This window comes from Bombina bombina, chromosome 1, assembly GCF_027579735.1.
Source record: "Bombina bombina isolate aBomBom1 chromosome 1, aBomBom1.pri, whole genome shotgun sequence".
Taxonomy (NCBI): Eukaryota; Metazoa; Chordata; class Amphibia; order Anura; family Bombinatoridae; genus Bombina; species Bombina bombina.
The window spans coordinates 528,231,721-528,255,009 of record NC_069499.1 but is presented as its reverse complement, the minus strand read 5'-3'; the positions used below and the strand labels follow the sequence as shown (position 1 = coordinate 528,255,009).

The 23,289-nt window shown below is 35.3% G+C and overlaps 1 protein-coding gene across 1 annotated transcript; it reads right to left on the bottom strand.

The window, feature by feature from the left end:
• Positions 1 to 11,643, bottom strand: LOC128659529 (gamma-crystallin-3-like). The gene is made up of 5 exons (XM_053713133.1): positions 11,635 to 11,643; positions 11,218 to 11,460; positions 10,187 to 10,330; positions 1,278 to 1,520; positions 1 to 273 (listed from the first exon to the last, which is right to left on the bottom strand). The coding sequence occupies exons 1-5, from the start codon at positions 11,641 to 11,643 to the stop codon at positions 1 to 3; spliced, it is 912 nt and encodes a 303-aa protein (XP_053569108.1).
• Between the last annotated feature and the right edge of the window lie 11,646 nt (positions 11,644 to 23,289).

The window sequence follows — 23,289 nt, the reverse complement described above, 5'->3', positions numbered from 1 at the left end:
TTAATGAAACATGACTCGTCTGAAGGAACCAATTCTAGGATTCATAGCTCCCCAATCAGTGTATCTTCTGTACTCTTCGGGTCTCAGGTAGTACTGGCGCCCCCTGTAGTTAGGCTCTTCATAGAACACCCAGTGACCATCAAACACATTGCAGGAGTGGATGTCATGGTAACGGAATTGCTCATAGACATGAGGACAATCTTCAGTGAACTCCATCATCTGACCTTTAAAGTCTTCTCTCTCATAGATCCTAATTCTAAATGGGCCACGGTGCTTAATTTAGAAAAGAAAAAAGTTATATATGTTTAGCCAAACACCTGATAAAGATACAGATTAAATATGTGTATTTGTTATACTTTTTGAGATGATTTATCTATAAATAGTTAATGGATTTTTTTTTTCTTTGGATTTTGAAAAATAGATGTTCCTGTCCCAATTAAAACTACATTTTGTGTTTATGACTCTGAAAAAAAATCTCTATCAACCAATAAATGTACTTATCAGCCAGGAAGCAGTTACTAAATTATTATCAGTGGTCTGTGCACAGCAGTTTCATAATGAAATGAAACCAATTAAAATGCACCCTTAAAATGCAGATATATTTTGAACATGCTCAGTCACTTCTTTTTCATATGCATGATCATTGATTTTTTTTTTTGTTTAAAGTCACTTCAATCTTTGCCTTCATATTGTTATCCATTTTGTGTTCATCTTATCAAATTGTATTAATAACTTAGATTAACAGAGGTGTAAATTCATAAATGGATTATGTGAGAAATATTATATAGACACAAGCGAAATAGATGTTTTCTCATATATGCATATACAGTACATATATAGATATATTGATAGATAGATATACAAATATACACATATATACATTTACAAGTATACACATATATAAATATAGCAGGGAGTTTCTAGACTACAAAGGTAAACTGTGCTAAAACCACATAATTGAATGTCACATTTTTTTTTTTTTTTTTTTTTTTAAATTCTTCATTACTCCTCTTTCAACCCTAGTTAGATCACTGGAATAAAAAAAGAAGAAAAGTGGCAACTTTGAAGGCTGTGAAGAATGCTACAAAAATAAAAAAAAATGTAACACTACCAAGCATACCCTAAAACTACTACTAGTAATCAGAATACTGCCTGGTACTGAAAAGGATCAAAAGTACTGTATACTTTTCTAAATACTATTATAATGCTAAGCAAAATGCTATTTCATATGTCTGAATTGTAGAAAACACATCTAGCACATCATAACTAATTCATACTTGTGGAGTCAGACGGCAGGATCTGATGGAGTCATTGTAACCCATCCATTGCTGGAAATCAGGATATTCTCCTCTCCTGAGATAGTACTGGTGTCCCCTGTAATTTGGCTGTTCATAAAGAATCCAGTTGCCATTTTCTACCCGGATAGAGTTGCAGCGGCTAAAATATGAGCTCAGGTCTGAAGAATCCGAGTTGCACTCATAGGAGCGGCCCTGAAAGTTCTTGTCTTCGTAGAAGATGATCTAAAAAGAGAATAATACATTCAGTATGTTTACATTATTCTTCACTGCAAAAATGAATTATTGCAGTCAATGCACAGTTAAAAAAAAGGTATGAAAATGGCAGCAACAGAGTAAGAGAACAATTTGACCCTAAGTAAGAATTAATATCTAATAAGTGCTCTATATCCCTCCTTACCTTAACCATTTTGATTGGTATTCTGAAGCAAGTGCTTGCTGCTGTCTATAGCAATGAGCACATCCCTTTTATACACCCTCTGCTGCTGATGTCTGCAAACATTTAATATAACACTGAGTCTCTTTCTGTCTACTATGGAAAATGTATAGATCTATTGTTTTTTATGTGTGTGACTTTTACATGTGTTGCTCATTTTGTTTCCATATATTCTCTAAGACAATGGGTATTTAACAAAAAATGAAATGAAATGAGTGGTCAGCAAAGTCAATTGATTTGTTCTGTTTTAGTGTTCTTGTGTTTCAAATGGATATTATATTTTAACTGCCAGTATCTAAAAAAATAAACAAAACAAATCTTACTTACTTGAGAACTATCTTGAAGTTTAAAGCTCTGTTTTTTATTAATTGATTTATATGGTAATGCTAAATTTATATTTTGATATTTAATTTTATTAGTGAATAAATAATATTTAATAACCCCCAAACAACATTTGTCAGAGGCTAAAACAAGACAAAAAGTTTATTATAACCCTAATTACAAAATATCCGATTTAGTCTGGTTGTCTACCAAGAATTTACACTTGCAAGTACCCTCAAAGAAACTTGCAAGCCAGTTCATAGGGCCATTCCCTATCATCCGGATACTTAGCCCTTCTACCGTAACTCTTCAGTTACCTAAGCACTACACCATTCATCCAACATTCCATGTTTCCCTACTTTAACCTTACGTAAAATCAAAATCCACGAAGAATACAACCTCAAGGACCTCCAATTTCTGTAAACAATCATGACGAATACGAGGTGAAGCGCATATTAAATTTGCGGAAGAGATTTGGAAAACTTCAGTACTTAAAGGGACAGTATACACTCATTTTCATATAACTGCATGTAATAGACACTATTATAAAGAATAAGATGCACAGATACTGTTATAAAAATCCAGTATAAAATGGTTTAAAAACGTACTTAGAAGCTTTCAGTTTAGCTCTGTTGAAAAGGTAGTTGGAAAGCCCACTGCAAGTGGGAACTAAGACACTCCCCCCCCCTTCTTTTGTACATGAAAAGACCCTTTACACAAACAGGAGAAAGCTGAAGAAGGTAGCTGACGGTATTCAAATAAAACTTTGGGGCTTGGTTAGGAGTCTGAAAATCAGAGCAATGTTATTTAAAAATAAGCAAAATATACATTACTTTGGGGCAATGCCCCGCAAAGGGCTTGGATTAGGTGTAATTAGTTTAAACTTCTTGTAATATTTTTTATTTTTTGTAATTTAGTGTTTGTTTTTTTGTAATATAGTTTAGTTTATTTAATTGTATTTTATTTTAGATCATTGTAGGTAATTTATTTAATTAATTTATTGATAGTGTAGTGTTAGGATTTTTTTTTGTAATTATTTTAACTAGGTAGCTATTAAATAGTTATTAACTATTTAATAGCTATTGTACCTAGTTAAAATAAATACAAAGTTTCCTCTAAAATAGATATATTAGGGTTTATTTTATAGGTAAGTATTTAGTTTTAAATAGGAATAATTTATTTAATTATAGTAAATTTATTTTGATTTATTTAAATTATATTTAAGTTCGGGGGGTGTTAGGGTTAGACTTAGGTTTAGGGGTTAATAACTTTATTATAGTAGCGGCAACGTTGGGGACAGGAGATTAGGGGTTAATAATTGTAGGTAGGTGGCGGCGATGTTAGGGAGGGCAGATTAGGGGTTAATAAAATTTAATATAGTGTTTGCGAGGCGGGAGTGCGGTGGTTTATGGGTTAATACATTTATTATAGTGGCGATGATGTCCAGTCGGCAGATTAGGGGTTAATAAGTGTTGGTAGGTGGTGGCAACGTTGGGGGGGACAGATTAGGGGTTAATAAATATAATGTAGGTGTCGGTGATGTTAGGGACAGCAGATTAGGGGTTCATAGGGATAATGTAGGTGGCGGCAGTGTCCGGAGCTGCAGATTAGGGGTTAATAATAAAATGCAGGTGCCAGCGATAGCGGGGGCGGCAGATTAGGGGTTAATAAGTGTAAGCTTAGGGGTGTTTAGACTCTGGGTTCATGTTAGGGTGTTAGGTGTAGACTTAGTAAGTGTTTCCGAATAGGAAACAATGGGGCTGCGATAAGAGCTGAACGCTGCTTTTTTGCAGGTGTGCGTTTTTCCAGCTTACCGCTACCATAAGCAACGCTGGTATTGAGGGTTAAAGTGGAGTTAAATTTGGCTCAACGCTCACTTTTCTTAGGCTAACGCAGCCATTCAGAAAACTCATAATACCAGAATTGGCTTAAGGGTGCACTGGAAAAAATGGAGAGTTAGAGCCGCAGGTTTTTACCGACAAAACCTCTAAATCTAGGCGTTTTTTTGTTGACATTAATACTTTGCATGAATTGACAGATACTCTTGCATATCCCTTACTAGTGATCCACACCCAAGGCCAAAGCGTGTCCCAGAATGCAAAACACAAGAAGAAAAAGTAGAATTGTGAATGCCCAGTGCAAAGTAAACTTGCACATGTAAGTACATAAAATGACAAAATATAGCATTTAGATCAGTCCTATATGTTAACCCTCTACAGGTATCTCAGTTTTATGTGGTCTGAATCACATTTTCAGTAGAACTATGTGATTACACCAACCAGTCACTAGCACCACCCATCTGGTCTTCAGGAGTTATATTTTTTGGGGTCCAAAATAAGAATTAACTTAAGTCAAACATGTAACCAAGATGTGTTTCCTTTGTTTTCTTAGGTTCCCTGAGGAAATGTATGAGTAGAGCTCTGCACCAGTATGAAATGCGTTAGCAAGTTGCAATCTGTTACTGATATTTAAGAATGTTAGAACAAAATATATATTTTATTGACTTTTCAGTTCCCATTTTTTAACTTTCCTTTATTACATTTTATAGTATCTGTCGCTGCAGGAGCATGCCAGGTAGCTTCAACAATTTTTATTTTTTTTTAAATTTATTTTTGTCATATATATAGGTAAAGGTACTTTGTACATGTATGTATATACTGTGTGTGTGTATATATATATATATATATATATATATATATATATATATAGTAAGATAGTAGATCAGGTAGAAAAAAGACCAAAATCCTTTGAGTTCAACCTTTACAAATCTAACCTACTTACAAAAAGCTCAAGTTGAGCTTAAATTAATCCTACTAAAGGTGACCCATTTAATACTAGCAATCATATCCATGAATTTTGTTTCTAGCCAGAAATGTATCTAAAACATTTTTAAATATATCTAGGGTATTGGCATTCACTACCTCCTTTGGTAACGAGTTCCACGATTTTATTGCTATTACAGTGAAAAAACGTTTCCGTTGCAGGAGATTAAATCTCCTTTCCTCCAAACTTAAATTGTGACCTCTTGTCACAAACAATTTTCTTGGAATAAACATAGCTTCAGCCTTCTCTTTATATGGGCCTTGAATATATTTATATAAAGTAATCATGTCATCTCTCAAGCGCCTTTTTTCTAGAGATAAAAAAAAAACAGTTTGGCGAGCCTATCCTCATAGCTTAAATTCTTAGCATGCAACCCACGCTAACAATGGTACGCCACTTGCAATCTAGCCCAATGTGTTCTAAAATATTCACGCTCTGTTGATATGTTAATCTATTGTAAGGTAACAGAACAATATTGCAATAACCAGGTGCTTAAAGGGACAGTATACTATAAAATTGATTTTCCGTTAATGTGTTTCCAATTACTTTTTTTACCAGCTGCATAGTATAAAATGAATGATATTTGCTTTTTTAAAGGGACACTGTACCCAAAAATATTCTTTCGTGATTCAGATTGAGCATGAAATTTTAAGCAACTTTCTAATTTACTCCTATTGTCAAATTTTCTTAATTCTCTTAGTATCTTTATTTGAAATGCAAGAATGTAAGTTTAGATGCCGGCCCATTTTTGGTGAACATCCTGGGTTGTCCTTGCTGATTGGTGGATAAATTCATCCACAAATAAAAAAGTGCTGTCCAGAGTACTAAAACCAAAAAAAAGCTTAGATGTCTTCTTTTTCAAATAATGATAGCAAGAGAACGAAGAAAAATTGATAATAGGAGTAAATTAGAAAGTTGCTTAAAATTGCATGCTCTTTCTGAATTACAAAAGAAAAAAATTGGGTTCAGTGTCCCTGTAAGGCTTATTTGTGTATATAAATTAGCTGATTTTGTGTTTTGAAGCCACAACCTAATAAAATGGGTTGAGCTTGTAGGTATAATCAGATCTCAATACTTTAACACATTTTGTACATATACCTTGGTCTTTATCTTATATCTGTCCATAAACTTATCGCCAATACTTGGAGAGAACAATGGAAAAATGTATATTTTATTACCTTAGCTCTTCTATAGCCCACTGGGAGTGTCATTTCTTCCACTGGCTGTGTTAACACAGCTTGGCCTGGAGGCCAAAAACGTTCAGGATGGGTGGGGATACAACAGGCTAAATAAACTATTTAATATTCCATTATAAGGGTAATAGAAATACTTTTTCTTGGAATAAACATAGCTTCTGCCATCTCTGTATATGGGCCTTGAATATATTTATATAAAGTAATCATGTCATCACTCAAGCGCCTTCTAAAGATAAAAAAATAGGCGAGCCTATCCTCATAGCTTAAATTCTCCATTCCCCTTATTAGCTTTGTGGCCCTTCTCTGAACTTTTTCTAGTTCTGCAATATCTTTTTTTGCGATCAGTCCCCAGGACTGCACTCCATACTCAAGGTGAGGTCTTACCAGGGATTTATATAGTGACAGAATTATGCTTTCCTCCCTTGAATCAATCCCACTTTTAATACATGCTAGTATCTTATTAGCCTTTGAAGCCGCTTCCCTGCATTGCGCACCCATCTTTAGCTTATCTATTTCTACTCCCAAATCACTTTCCTCCTGTGTTTGACTAAGTCTTGTCCCATTTAAATAATACATTGCCTGCTTTTTTTTACTTCCAAAAAGCAGAACCTTGCATTTTCCCGTATACTTTGAACAAAGTATTCTCTAGTAAAAATACAGAGGAATAATGGATAACATTTAAAACTTTGTTAAATAAATATACATATCAACAAATACCATATGGTTATAAAAATAAAAATAAAAAATCCAAGCCAATGAGGCTGATTATAAATGTGTTAAGCGAAATTATGACAAAACCTAGGGCATTTAAATTATTCAAAGAAAATAGTACATACTCAAAATTCCATATTTATAAGGAATGTAACAAAGGATGCAAAAAAGCAATCAAATTAGTCAAAATTGATAATGAAAAATTAATTGCAAAGGATTCTAAGACTAACCCTAAAGGTTCTTTAAATACATAAATAGCAAAAAATCTAAGAAAAACAATATAGGTACATTAAAATGCGTGGAGGGTAGCATGATTAACAGTGACAGGGAGAAGGCTGAGATACTAAACCAGTTTTTTTTTCTTCAGTATACACAAGAGAGGAACCATTGGATGATACTTTGGAACAAAATAGAACTTGCCAGCCCATACCATTAACTGGGTTATGTATAGAGGATATCAGGAACCAACTGGATAATATTAAGGTAAATAAAACTTCAGGCCCAGATGGAATACACCCAAGGGTGTTAAGGGAACTTAGCACTGTTATAGACAAACCTCTACTCTTAATTTTTCAAGACTCATTATCCTCAGGCATGGTACCCGAGGATTGGCGTAAAGCTGATGTGGTGCCACTCTTCAAAAAAGGAAGTAGGGATGATCCAGGAAGCTATAGACCAGTTAGTCTGACATCAATATTGGGGAAGATATTTGAAGGTATTATAAGGGATTATATTGATGAGCATATTCGTGTAAACACGATTATCAGTTCTAATCAGTATGGTTTTATGAGAAATAGATCATGTCAAAATAATTTAATTAGATTCTATGAGGAAGTAAGTAAAAATATAGATAAAGGGGGATCAGTTGATGTGATATACTTAGAAGGCATTTGATACAGTGCCACATGAGAGATTAATGCACAACATTAAGGGACTGGGAATAGCTGAAAATGTTAACTCATGGATAAATAACTGGATAAAATATAGGGAGCAACGAGTAGTAGTAAATGGATCATACTCAGATTGGACAAAGGTAATCAGTGGAGTCCCCCAGGGACCAGTACTGGGCTCTATTCTTTTTAATATTTTTATAAATGACTTGGAGCAAGGATTAAATAGCGACATCTCTATTTTTGCAGATGATACTAAGTTAAGTAAGGTCATTAGGTCAGCGCAGGATGAACTTTCATTACAAAGGGTCTTGCAAAAATTAGAAGTATGGGCAGGTAAATGGAAAATGAGATTTAATACGGAAAAATGCAAAGTTCTACATTTTGGAAGTAAAAATAAGCAGGCAATGTATTATTTAAATGGGACAAGACTTAGCCAAACACAGGAGGAAAGGGATTTGGGGGCAGTAATAGATGACAAGCTAAAAATGGGTGCACAATGCAGGGCAGCGGCTTCAAAGGCTAATAAGATACTAGCATGTATTAAAAGAGGCATTGATTCAAGGGAGGAAAGCATAATTATGTCACTATATAAATCCCTGGTAAGACCTCACCTTGAGTATGGAGTGCAGTTCTTGGGACCGATCGCAAAAAAAGATATTGCAGAACTAGAAAAAGTTCAGAGAAGGGCCACAAGGCTAATAAGGGGATTGGAGAATTTAAGCTATGAGGAGAGGCTAGCCAAACTGGGTCTGTTTCCTTTAGAAAAAAGGCTCTTAAGAGGTGACATGATTACTTTATATAAATATATTCAAGGCCCATATACAAAGATGGCAGAAACTCTGTTTATTCCAAGAAAATTGTTTGTGACCAGAGGTCACAATTTAAGGTTGGAGGAAGGGAGATTTAATCTCCTGCAATGGAAACGTTTTTTCACTGTAAGATCAAAAAAATTGTGGAACTCATTACAAAAGGAGGTAGTGAATGCCAATACTCTAGATACATTTAAAAATTGTTTGGATACATTTCTGTCAATAAACAAAATTCATGGATATGATTGCTAGTATTAAATGGGTCACCTTTTAGTGGGATTATTTAATGTTAACTGGAGCTTTTTGTATATATTTTAGATTTGTATAGGTTGAACTCGATGGACTTTGGGTTTTTTTCAACCTCATCTACTATGTTACTATGTAAATCTCATTTTCCATTTACCTGCCCATACGTCTAATTTTCGCACAGACCTTTGTAACGAAAGTTCATCCTGCTCTGACCTAATGACCTTACTTAATTTAGTATAATCTGTAAAAATAGAGATGTCACTTGCTCCAAGTCATTAATAAAAATATTAAAAAGAACAGGGCCCAGTACTGATCCCTGGGGGGACACTGATTACCTTTGTCCAATCTGAGTATGACCCATTCACTACTACTCATTGCTCCCTATCTTTTATCCAGTTATGTATCCATGATCTAACATTTCCAGCTATTCCCAGTCCCTTCATTTTTATGCATTAATCTCTCATGTGGCAGTGTTTAAAACACCTTTGCAAAATCTAAGTATCACATTAACTGATTGCCCTTTATCTATATATTTACTTACTTCCTCATATAATCTAATTAGATTAGTTTGACATGGTCTATTTCTCATAAAACCATGCTGATTTTAACTCGTAATCTTGTTTACACGTATATGCTCATCAATATAATCCCTTATAATCCCTTCAAATATCTTCCCCAATATTGATGTCAGACTAACTGGTCTATAGCTTCCTGGATCATCCCTACTTCCTTTTTTGAAGAGTGGCACCACATCAGCTTTACGCCAATCCTCGGGTACCATGCCTGAGGATAATGAGTCTTGAAAAATTAAGAGTAGAAGTTTGTCTATAACAGTGCTAAGTTCCCTTAACTGATTGCCCTTTATCTATATATTTACTTACTTCCTCATATAATCTAATTAGATTAGTTTGACATGGTCTATTTCTCATAAAACCATGCTGATTTTAACTCGTAATCTTGTTTACACGTATATGCTCATCAATATAATCCCTTATAATCCCTTCAAATATCTTCCTCAATATTGAAGTCAGACTAACACACATTCTAGCACTTTCCATTCAAATGCCTTGTCATATACTATATACCTTTTTAACACTTATATAATTTTTTTTATTACAAATTTTATATACATTTTTTACGTTTACATACTTGTAAACAATTAATACACTCCAGCAGGTAAAGTGGATCATTGGGAACAAATTAAAGGGGAGAACATTTTTGAGTAAACTGTCCCTTTAATGTTCTTTTAAATAAACAACAAGAGAAGAAAGTGTATTTAGTTTTAATATATTTATTAATTATATGAGGTTATAAAATATATATTTTAATGAAACATGACTCGTCTGAAGGAACCAATTCTAGGATTCATAGCTCCCCAATCAGTGTATCTTCTGTACTCTTCGGGTCTCAGGTAGTACTGGCGCCCCCTGTAGTTAGGCTCTTCATAGAACACCCAGTGACCATCAAACACATTGCAGGAGTTGATGTCATGGTAACGGAATTGCTCATAGACTTGAGGACAATCTTCAGTGAACTCCATCATCTGACCTTTAAAGTCTTCTCTCTCATAGATCCTAATTCTAAATGGGCCACGGTGCTTAATTTAGAAAAGAAAAAAGTTATATATGTTTAGCCAAACACCTGATAAAGATACAGATTAAATATGAAAAAAAATCTCTATCAACCAATAAATGTACTTATCAGCCAGAAAGCAGTTACTAAATTATTATCAGTGGTCTGTGCACAGCAGTTTCATAATGAAATGAAACCAATTAAAATGCACCATTAAAATGCAGATATATTTTGAACATGCTCAGTCACTTCTTTTTCATATGCATGATCATTGAGTTTTTTTTGTTTTTTTTTTTTGTTTAAAGTCACTTCAATCATATCCTTCATATTGTTATCCATTTTGTGTTCATCTTATCAAATTGTATTAATAACTTATATTAACAGAGGTGTAAATTCATAAATGGATTAATTATGTGAGAAATATTACATAGACACAAGCGAAATAGATGTTTTCTCATATATGCATATACAGTACATATATAGATATTGATAGATAGATATACAAATATACACATATATACATTTACAAGTATACACATATATAAATATAGCAGGGAGTTTCTAGACTACAAAGGTAAACTGTGCTAAAACCACATAATTGAATGTCACATTTTTTTTTTTTTTTTTTAAATTCTTCATTACTCCTCTTTCAACCCTAGTTAGATCACTGGAATAAAAAAAGAAGAAAAGTGGCAACTTTGAAGGCTGTGAAGAATGCTACAAAAATAAAAAAAAATTAACACTACCAAGCATACCCTAAAACTACTACTCGTAATCAGAATACTGCCTGGTACTGAAAAGGATCAGCAGTACTGTATACTTTTCTAAATACTATTATAATGCTAAGCAAAATGCTATTTCATATGTCTGAATTGTAGAAAACACATCTAGCACATCATAACTAATTCATACTTGTGGGGTCAGACGGCAGGATCTGATGGAGTCATTGTAACCCATCCATTGCTGGAAATCAGGATATTCTCCTCTCCTGAGATAGTACTGGTGTCCCCTGTAATTTGGCTGTTCATAAAGAATCCAGTTGCCATTTTCTACCCGGATAGAGTTGCAGCGGCTAAAATATGAGCTCAGGTCTGAAGAATCCGAGTTGCACTCATAGGAGCGGCCCTGAAAGTTCTTGTCTTCGTAGAAGATGATCTAAAAAGAGAATAATACATTCAGTATGTTTACATTATTCTTCACTGCAAAAATGAATAATTGCAGTCAATGCACAGTTAAAAAAAAGTATGAAAATGGCAGCAACAGAGTAAGAGAACAATTTGACCCTAAGTAAGAATTAATATCTAATAAGTGCTCTATATCCCTCCTTACCTTAACCATTTTGATTGGTATTCTGAAGCAAGTGCTTGCTGCTGTCTATAGCAATGAGCACATCCCTTTTATACACCCTCTGCTGCTGATGTCTGCAAACATTTAATATAACACTGAGTCTCTTTCTGTCTACTATGGAAAATGTATAGTTCTATTGTTTTTTATGTGTGTGACTTTTACATGTGTTGCTCATTTTGTTTCCATATATTCTCTAAGACAATGGGTATTTAACAAAAAATGAAATGAAATGAGTGGTCAGCAAAGTCAATTGATTTGTTCTGTTTTAGTGTTCTTGTGTTTCAAATGGATATTATATTTTAACTGCCAGTATCTAACCAAATAAACAAAAACAAAGAAAAACTTACTTAAGAACTATCTTGAAGTTTAAAGCTCTGTTTTTTATTAATTGATTTATAGGGTAATGCTAAATTTATATTTTGATATTTAATTTTATTAGTGAATAAATAATATTTAATAACCCCCAAACAACATTTGTCAGAGGCTAAAACAAGACAAAAAGTTTATTATAACCCTAATTACAAAATATCCGATTTAGTCTGGTTGTCTACCAAGAATTTACACTTGCAAGTACCCTCAAAGAAACTTGCAAGCCAGTTCATAGGGCCATTCCCTATCATCCGGATACTTAGCCCTTCTACCGTAACTCTTCAGTTACCTAAGCACTACACCATTCATCCAACATTCCATGTTTCCCTACTTTAACCTTACGTAAAATCAAAATCCAGGAAGAATACAACCTCAAGGACCTCCAATTTCTGTAAACAATCATGACGAATACGAGGTGAAGCGCATATTAAATTTGCGGAAGAGATTTGGAAAACTTCAGTACTTAAAGGGACAGTATACACTCATTTTCATATAACTGCATGTAATAGACACTACTATAAAGAATAAGATGCATAGATACTGTTATACAAATCCAGTATAAAATCGTTTAAAAACGTACTTAGAAGCTTTCAGTTTAGCTCTGTTGAATAGGCAGTTGGAAAGCCCACTGCAAGTGGGAAATAAGACATTCCCCCCCTCCCCCTTCTTTTTCCCATGAAAAGACCCTTTACACAAACAGGAGCAAGCTGGAGAAGGTAGCTGACGGTATTCAAATAAAACTTTGAAAAAAAAATAAGCAAAATTATACATTACTTTGGGGCAATGCCCCGCAAAAGCTCTTTTAAAGGCTGGTAAAAGAGCTGATTACTTTGTAATTTAGTATAGGGTAGTGCATTTTATTATTTTGGGGGGCTTTTTTTATTTTATTAGGGGGCTTTGATTAGGTGTAATTACTTTAAACTTCTTGTAATTTTTTTTATTTTCTGTAATTTAGTGTTTGTTTTTTTGTAATATAGTTTAGTTTATTTAATTGTATTTTATTTTAGATCATTGTAGGTAATTTATTTAATTAATTTATTGATAGTGTAGTGTTAGGATTTATTTTACAGGTAATTTTGTAATTATTTTTACTAGGTAGCTATTAAATAGTTAATAACTATTTAATAACTATTGTACCTAGTTAAAATAAATACAAAGTTGCCTGTAAAATAAATATAAATCCTAAAATAGATACAATGTAACTATTAGTTATATTGTAGCTATATTAGGGTTTATTTTATAGGTAAATATTTAGTTTTAAATAGGAATAATTTATTTAATTATAGTAAATTTATTTAGATTTATTTAAATTATATTTAAGTTCGGGGGGTGTTAGGGTTAGGGTTAGACTTAGGTTTAGGTGTTAATAACTTTATTATAGTAGCGGCAACATTGGGGGCAGGAGATGAGGGGTTAATAATTGTAGGTAGGTGGCGGCGATGTTAGGGAGGGCAGATTAGGGGTTAATAAAATTTATTATAGTGTTTGCGAGGCAGGAGTGCAGTGGTTTAGGAGTTAATACATTTATTATAGTGGCGGCGATGTCCGGTCGGCAGATTAGGGGTTAATAAGTGTAGGTAGGTGGTGGCGACGTTGGGGGGGACAGATTAGGGGTTACTAAATATAATGTAGGTGTTGGCGTTGTTAGGGACAGCAGATTAGGCGTTCATAGGGATAATGTAGGTGGCGGCGGTGTCCGAAGCTGCAGATTAGGGGTTAATAATAAAATGCAGGTGTCAGCGATTTATGGGGGTGGCAGATTAGGGGTTAATAAGTGTAAGTTTAGGGGTGTTTAGACTCTGGGTTCATGTTAGGGTGTTAGGTGTAGACTTAGTAGGAAAACAATGGGGCTGCGTTAAGAGCTGAACGCTGCTTTTTTGCAGGTGTACGTTTTTCCAGCTTACCGCTACCGTAAGCAACGCTGGTATTCAGGGTTGAAGTGGAGCTAAATTTGCTCAACGCTCACTTTTCTAAGGCTAACACAGCCATTCAGAAAACTCATAATACCAGCGTTGGCTTAAGGGTGCGCTGGAAAAAAATGGAGAGTTAGAGCCGCAGGTTTTTACCGACAAAACTCTAAATCTAGGCGTTTGTTTGTTGACATTCATACTTTGCATGAATTGACAGATACTCTTGCATATCCCTTACTCCTGATCTACACCCAAGGCCAAAGTGTGTCCCAGAATGCAAAACACAAGAAGAAAAAGTAAAACTGTGAATGCACAGTGCAAATTAAACTTGCACATGTAAGTACATAAAAATATAGCATTTAGATCAGTCCTTTATGTTAACCCTCTACAGGTATCTCAGTTTGATGTGGTCTGAATCACATTTTCAGTAGAACTATGTGATTACACCAACCAGTCACTAGCACCACCCATCTGGTCTTCAGGAGTTATATTTTTGGGGTCCAAAGTAACAATAAACTGAAGTTAAACATGTAACCAAGATGTGTTTCCTTTATTTTCTTAGGCCTAGATTTAGAGTTTGGCCGTAGCCGTCAAAACCAGCGTTAGAGGCTCCTAACGCTGGTTTTTACCGCCCGCTGGTATTTGGAGTCAGTCAGGAAAGGGTCTAACGCTCACTTTGCAGCCGCGACTTTTCCATACCGCAGATCCCCCTACGCCATTTGCGTATCCTATCTTTTCAATGGGATCTTTCTAACGTCAGTATTTAGAGTCTTGGCTGAAGTGAGCGTTAGAAATCTAACGACAAAACTCCAGCTGCAGAAAAAAGTCAGTAGTTAAGAGCTTTCTGGGCTAACGCCGGTTTATAAAGCTCTTAACTACTGTGCTCTAAAGTACACTAACACCCATAAACTACCTATGTACCCCTAAACCGAGGTCCCCCCACATCGCCGCTAATTTTTTAACCCTTAATCTGTCGACCGCACACCGCCGCCACCTACGTTATCCCTATGTACCCCTAATCTGCTGCCCCTAATACCGCCGACACCTACATAATATTTATTAACCCCTAATCTGCCTCCCCCGCTATAGCTGACACCTGCATATTTTTTTTAACCCCTAATCTGCCGCTCCGTACACCGACGCAACCTACATTATACCTATGTACCCCTAATCTGCTGCCCCTAACACAGCTGACCCCTATATTATATTTATTAACCCATAATCTGCCACCCCAACGTCGCCTCCACCTACCTACAATAATTAACCCCTAATCTGCCGACCGGACCGCACCGCTACTATAATAAATGTATTAACCCCTAAAGCTAAGTCTAACCCGAACCCTAACACCCCCCTAAGTTAAATATAATTTAAATCTAACAAAATAAATTAACTCTTATTAAATAAATTATTCCTATTTAAAGCTAAATACTTACCTGTAAAATAAACCCTAATATAGCTACAATATAAATTATAATTATATTGTAGCTATTTTAAGATTAATATTTATTTTACAGGCAACTTTGTAATTATTTTAACCAGGTACAATAGCTATTAAATAGTTAATAACTATTTAATAGTTACCTAGTTAAAATAATTACAAAATTACCTGTAAAATAAATCCTAACCTAAGTTACAATTAAACCTAACACTACACTATCAATAAATTAATTAAATAAAATACCTACAATTATCTACAATTAAACCTAACACTACACTATCAATAAATTAATTAAATACAATACCTACAAATAAATACAATGAAATAAACTAACTAAAGTACAAAAAATAAAAAAGAACTAAGTTACAAAAAATAAAAAAATATTTACAAACATTAGAAAAATATTACAACAATTTTAAACTAATTACACCTACTCTAAGCCCCCTAATAAAATAACAAAGACCCACAAAATAAAAAAATGCCCTACCCTATTCTAAAATTAAAATAGAAAAGCTCTTTTACCTTACCAGCCCTGAAAAGGGCCCTTTGCGGGGCATGCCCCAAAGAATTCAGCTCTTTTGCCTGTAAAAAAAAACATACAATACCCCCCCCCAACATTACAACCCACCACCCACATACCCCTAATCTAACCCAAACCCCCCTTAAATAAACCTAACACTAAGCCCCTGAAGATCTCCCTACCTTGTCTTCACCTCACCGGGTTCACCGATCGCTCCAGAAGAGGGTCCGAAGTCTTCATCCAAGCCCAAGCGGGGGCTGAAGATGTCCATGATCCAGCTGAAGTCTTGATCCAAGCGGCGGCTGAAGAATTCCATCATCGGGCTGAAGTCTTGATCCAAGCGGGCGCTGAAGAGGTCCATCATCAGGATGAAGTCTTCTGTCAAGCGGCATCTTCAATATTCTTTGTTCCGGAGCCATCTTCTTCCAGCCGATGCGGAACCATCCTCTTCTACCGAAACCTACTCGCCGAATGACGGTTCCTTTAAATGACGTCATCCAAGATGGCATCCGTCGAATTCCGATTGGCTGATAGGATTCTATCAGCCAATCGGAATTAAGGTAGGAAAATTCTATCAGCCAATCAGATTCAAGTTCAATCCGATTGGCTGATTGAATCAGCCAATCAGATTGAGCTCGCATTCTATTGGCTGTTCCGATCAGCCAATAGAATGCAAGCTCAATCTGATTGGCTGATTGGATCAGCCAATCGGATTGAACTTGAATCTGATTGGCTGATTCCATCAGCCAATGAGAATTTTCCTACCTTAATTCCGATTGGCAGATAGAATCCTATCAGCCAATCGGAATTCGAGGGACGCCATCTTTGATGACGTCCCTTAAAGGAACCATCATTCGTCGGGAAGTCGTCGGTGAAGATGGATGTTCCGCGTCGGTGGGATTAACTACATGGATCCGGAAGAAAGAAGATTGAAGATGCCGCTTGATAGAAGACTTCAGTCAGATCATGGACCTCTTCAGCTCCCGCTTGGATGAAGACTTCAGCCGGATCATGGACATCTTCAGCCCCCGCTTGGGCCAAGACTTCAGCCGGATCATGGACATCTTCAGCCCCCCGCTTGGGCTTGGATCAAGACATCGGAGCCTGGACGGATCGCTGATACCTGGTGTGGTGAAGATAAGGTAGGGAGATCTTCAGGGGCTTAGTGTAAGGTTTATTTAAGGGGGGTTTGGGTTAGATTAGGGGTATGTGGGTGGTGGGTTGTAATGTTGGGGGGGGTATTGTATGTTTTTTTTTTTACAGGCAAAAGAGCTGAATTCTTTGGGGCATGCCCCGCAAAGGGCCCTTTTCAGAGCTGGTAAGGTAAAAGAGCTTTTCTATTTTAATTTTAGAATAGGGTAGGGCATTTTTTTATTTTGGGGGTCTTTGTTATTTTATTAGGGGGCTTAGAGTAAGTGTAATCAGTTTAAAATTGTTGTAATATTTTTCTAATGTTTGTAAATATTTTTTTATTTTTTGTAACTTAGTTCTTTTTTATTTTTTGTACTTTAGTTAGTTTATTTCATTGTATTTATTTGTAGGTATTGTATTTAATTAATGTATTGATAGTGTAGTGTTAGGTTTAATTGTAGATAATTGTAGGTATTTTATTTAATTTATTTATTGATAGTGTAGTGTTAGGTTTAATTGTAACTTAGGTCAGGATTTATTTTACAGGTCATTTTGTAATTATTTTAACTAGGTAGCTATTAAATAGTTATTAACTATTTAATAGCTATTGTACCTGGTTAAAATAAATACAAAGTTGCCTGTAAAATAAATATAAATCCTAAAATAGCTACAATATAATTATAATTTATATTGTAGCTATTTTAGGGTTTATTTTACAGGTAAGTATTTAGCTTTAAATAGGAATAATTTATTTAATAAGAGTTAATTTATTTCGTTAGATGTAAATTGTATTTAACTTAGGGGGGTGTTAGTGTTAGGGTTAGACTTAGCTTTAGGGGTTAATACATTTATTATAGTAGCGGTGAGATCCGGTCGGCAGATTAGGGGTTAATTATTGTAGGTAGGTGGAGGCGAAGTTGGGGGCGGCAGATTAGGGGTTAATACATATAATATAGGGGTCGGCGGTGTTAGGGGCAGCAGATTAGGGGTACATAGGGATAACGTAGGTTGCGGCGGTGTATGGAGCGGCAGATTAGTGGTTAATAATAATATGCAGGGGTCAGTGATAGCGGGGGCGGCAGATTAGGGGTTAATAAATATAATATAGGGGTCAGCGGTGTTAGGGGCAGCAGATTAGGGGTACATAGGGATAACGTAGGTTGTGGCGGTGTACGGAGTGGCAGATTAGGGGTTAGTAATAATATGCAGGGGTCAGCGATAGCGGGGACGGCAGATTAGGGAGTAACACATATAATATAGGGGTCGGCGGTGTTAGGGGCAGCAGATTAGGGGTACATAGGGATAACGTAGGTTGCGGCGGTGTACGGAGCGGCAGATTAGGGGTTAATAATAATATGCAGGGGTCAGCTATAGGGGGGGGCGGCATATTAGGGGTTAATAAGTGTAAGGTTAGGGGTGTTTAGACTCGGGGTACATCTTAGGGTGTTAGGTGCAGACTTAGGAAGTGTTTCCCTATAGGAAACAATGGGGCTGCGTTAGGAGCTGAACGCTGCTCCATTAGGAGCTGAATGCTGCTTTTTTGCAGGTGTTAGGTTTTTTTTCAGCTCAAACTGCCCCATTGTTTTCTATGGGGGAATCGTGCACGAGCACGTTTTTGAAGCTGGCCACGTCCGTAAGCAACGCTGGTATTTAGAGTTGCCGTGGCGGTAAATATGCTCTACACTCCCTTTTTTGGAGCCTAACGCAGCCATTCTGTGAACTCTAAATACCAGCGGTATTTAAAAGGTACAGGGGAAAAAAAGCATGCGTAGCTAACGCACCCCTTTGGCCGCAGAACTCTAAATCTAGCCATTAGGTTCCCTGAGGAAATGTATGAATAGAGCTCTGCACCAGTATGAAATGTGTTAGCAAGTTGCAATCTGTTACTGATATTTAAGAATATTAGAACAAAATATATATCTTATTGACTTTTCAGTTCCCATTTTTTAACTTTCCTTTCTTACATTTTATAGTATCTGTCGCTGCAGGACCATTCCAGGTAGCTTCAACATTTTTATATTTTTTTATTTATTTTTGTCTTACATCTAAAGGTAAAGGTACTGTGTACATGTATGTATATACTGTGTGTGTGTATGTATATATATATATATATATATATATATATATATATATATAGTAAGATAGTAGATGAGGTATAAAAAAGACCAAAATCCTTTGAGTTCAACCTTTACAAATCTAACATACTTACATAAAGCTCCAGTTGAGCTTAAATTAATCCCACTAAAAGGTGACCCATTTAATACTAGCAATCATATCCATGAATTTTGTTTCTAGCCAGAAATGTATCTAGGGTATTGGCATTCACTACCTCCTTTGGTAACGAGTTCCACAATTTTATTGCTATTACAGTGAAAAAACGTTTCCGTTGCAGGAGATTAAATCTCCTTTCCTCCAACCTTAAATTGTGACCTCTTGTCACAAACAATTTTCTTGGAATAAACATAGCTTCTGCCTTCTCTTTATATGGGCCTTGAATATATTTATATAAAGTAATCATGTCATCTCTCAAGCGCCTTTTTTCTAGAGATAAAAAAAAAACAGTTTGGCGAGCCTATCCTCATAGCTTAAATTATTAGAGTGTAACCCACGCTAACAATGGTACGCCACTTGCAATCTAGCCCAATGTGTTCTAAAATATTCACACTCTGTTGATATTTTAATCTATTGTAAGGTAACAGAACAATATTGCAATAACAAGGTGCTTAAAGGGACAGTATACTATAAAAAGGATTTTCCCTTAATGTGTCCAATTACTTTTTTTACCAGCTGCATAGTATAAAATGTATGAGATTTGCTTTTTTAAAGGGACACTGTACCCAAAAATATTCTTTCGTGATTCACATTGAGCATGAAATTTTAAGCAACTTTCTAATTTACTCCTATTATCAAATTTTCTTCATTCTCTTGGTATCTTTATTTGAAATGCAAGAATGTAAGTTTAGATGCCGGCCCATTTTTGGTGAACAACCTGGGTTGTCCTTGCTGATTGGTGGATAAATTCATCTACCAATAAAAAAAGTGCTGTCCAGAGTACTCTTTCTGAATTACAAAATAAAAAAATTGGGTTCAGTGTCCCTTTAAGGCTTATTTGTGTATATAAATTAGCTGATTTTGTGTTTTGAAGCCACAACCTAATAAAATGGGTTGAGCTTGTAGGTATAATCAGATCTCAATACTTTATCACATTTTGTGCATATACCTTGGTCTTTATCTTATATCTGTCCATAAACCTATCACCAATACTTGGAGAGAACAATGGAAAAATGTATATTTTATTACCTTAGCTCTTCTATAACCCACTGGGAGTGTCATTTCTTCCACTGGCTGTGTTAACACAGATTGGCCTGGAGGCCAAAAACGTTCAGGATGGGTGGGGATACTACAGGCTAAATAAACTATTTAATATTCCATTAAAAGGGTAATGGAAATACTTTTTCTTGGAATAAATATAGCTTCTGCCATCTCTGTATATGGGCCTTGAATATATTTATATAAAGTAATCATGTCATCACTCAAGCGCCTTCTAAAGATAAAAAAATAGGCGAGCCAATCCTCATAGCTTAAATTCTCCATTCCCCTTATTAGCTTTGTGGCCCTTCTCTGAACTTTTTCTAGTTCTGCAATATCTTTTTTTGCGATCGGTCCCCAGGACTGCACTCCATACTCAAGGTGAGGTCTTACCAGGGATTTATATAGTGACAGAATTATGCTTTCCTCCCTTGAATCAATCCCACTTTTAATACATGCTAGTATCTTATTAGCCTTTGAAGCCGCTTCCCTGCATTGCGCACCCATCTTTAGCTTATCTAATTCTACTCCCAAATCCCTTTCCTCCTGTGTTTGACTAAGTATTGTCCCATTTAAATAATACATTGCCTGCTTTTTTTTACTTCCAAAATGCAGAACTTTGCATTTTCCCGTATACTTGGGACAAAGTATTCTCTAATAAAAATACAGAGGATAAATGGATAACATTTAAAACTTTGTTAAATAAATATACATATCAACAAATACCATATGGTTATAAAAATAAAAATAAAAAATCCAAGCCAATGAGGCTGATTATAAATGTGTTAAGCAAAATTCTGAAAAAACGTGAACATTTAAATTATTCAAAGAAAATAGTACATACTCAAAATTCCATATTTATAAGGAATGTAACAAAGGATGCAAAAAAGCAATCAAATTAGCCAAAATTGATAATGAAAAATTAATTGCAAAGGATTCTAAGTCTAACCCTAAAGGTTCTTTAAGTACATAAATAGCAAAAAATCTAAGAAAGACAATATAGGTACATTAAAATGCGTGGAGGGTAGCATGATTAACAGTGACAGGGAGAAGGCTGAGATACTAAACCAGTTTTTTTTTTCTTCAGTATAAACAAGAGAGGAACCATTGGATGACATTGGATAATACTTTGGAACAAAATAGAACAGGCCAGCCCATACCATTAACTGGGTTATGTATAGAGGATATAAGGAACCAACTGGATAATATTAAGGTAAATAAAACTTCAGGCCCAGATGAAATACACCCAAGGGTGTTAAGGGAACTTAGCACTGTTATAAACAAACCTCTACTCTTTTTTTCAAGACTCATTATCCTCAGGCATGGTACCCCAGGATTGGCGTAAAAAGGAAGTAGGGATGATCCAGGAAGCTATAGTCCAGTTAGTCTGACATCAATAGTGGGGAAGATATTTGAAGGTATTATAAGGGATTATATTGATGAGCATATTCGTGTAAACAAGATTATCAGTTTTAATCAGTATGGTTTTATGAGAAATAGATCATGTCAAACTAATTTAATTAGATTCTATGAGGAAGTAAGTAAAAATATAGATAAAGGGGAATCAGTTGATGTGATATACTTAGATTTTGCAAAGGCATTTGATACAGTGCCACATGAGAGATTAATGCACAAAATTAAGGGACTGGGAATAGCTGAAAATGTTAACTCATGGATAAATAACTGGAAAAAAGATAGGGAGCAACGAGTAGTAGTAAATGGATCATACTCAGATTGGACAAAGGTAATCAGTGGAGTCCCCCAGGGATCAGTACTGGGCCCTATTCTTTTTAATATTTTTATAAATGACTTGGAGCAAGGATTAAATAGCGACATCTCTATTTTTGCAGATGATACTAAGTTAAGTAAGGTCATTAGGTCAGCGCAGGATGAACTTTCATTACAAAGGGACCTGCAAAAATTAGAAGTATGGACAGGTAAATGGAAAATGAGATTTAATACGGAAAAATGCAAAGTTCTACATTTTGGAAGTAAAAATAAGCAGGCAACGTATTATTTAAATGGGACAAGACTTAGCCAAACACAGGAGGAAAGGGACTTGGGGGCAGCAATAGATAACTAGCTAAAGATGGGTGCAGAATGCAGGGCAGCGGCTTCAAAGGCTAATAAGATACTAGCATGTATTAAAAGAGGCATTGATTCATGGGAGGAAAGCATAATTATGTCACTATATAAATCCCTGGTAACACCTCACCTTGAGTATGGAGTGCATTTCTGGGGACCGATCGCAAAAAAAGATATTGCAGAACTAGAAAAAGTTCAGAGAAGGGCCACAAAGCTAATAAGGGGATTGGAGAATTTAAGCTATGAGGAGAGGCTAGCCAAGCTGGGTCAGTTTTCTTTAGAAAAAAGGCTCTTAAGAGGTGACATGATTACTTTATATAAATATATTCAAGGCCCATATACAAAGATGGCAGAAACTCTGTTTATTCCAAGAAAATTGTTTGTGACCAGAGGTCACAATTTAAGGTTGGAGGAAGGGAGATTTAATCTCCTGCAATGGAAACGTTTTTTCACTGTAAGAGCAATAAAATTGTCGAACTCATTACCAAAGGAGGTAGTGAATGCCAATACCCTAGATACATTTAAAAATTGTTTGGATACATTTCTGTCCATAAACAAAATTCATGGATATGATTGCTAGTATTAAATGGGTCACCTTTTAGTGGGATTATTTAATGTTAACTGGAGCTTTTTGTATATATTTTAGATTTGTTTAGATTGAACTCGATGGACTTCGGTCTTTTTTCAACCTCATCTACTATGTTACTATGTAAGTCTCATTTTCCATTTACCTGCCCATACTTCTAATTTTCGCAGAGCCCTTTGCAACGAAAGTTCATCCTGCTTTGACCTAATGACCTTACTTAATTTAGTATAATCTGCAAAAATAGAGATGTCGCTATTTAATCCTTCCTCCAAGTCATTAATAAAAATAT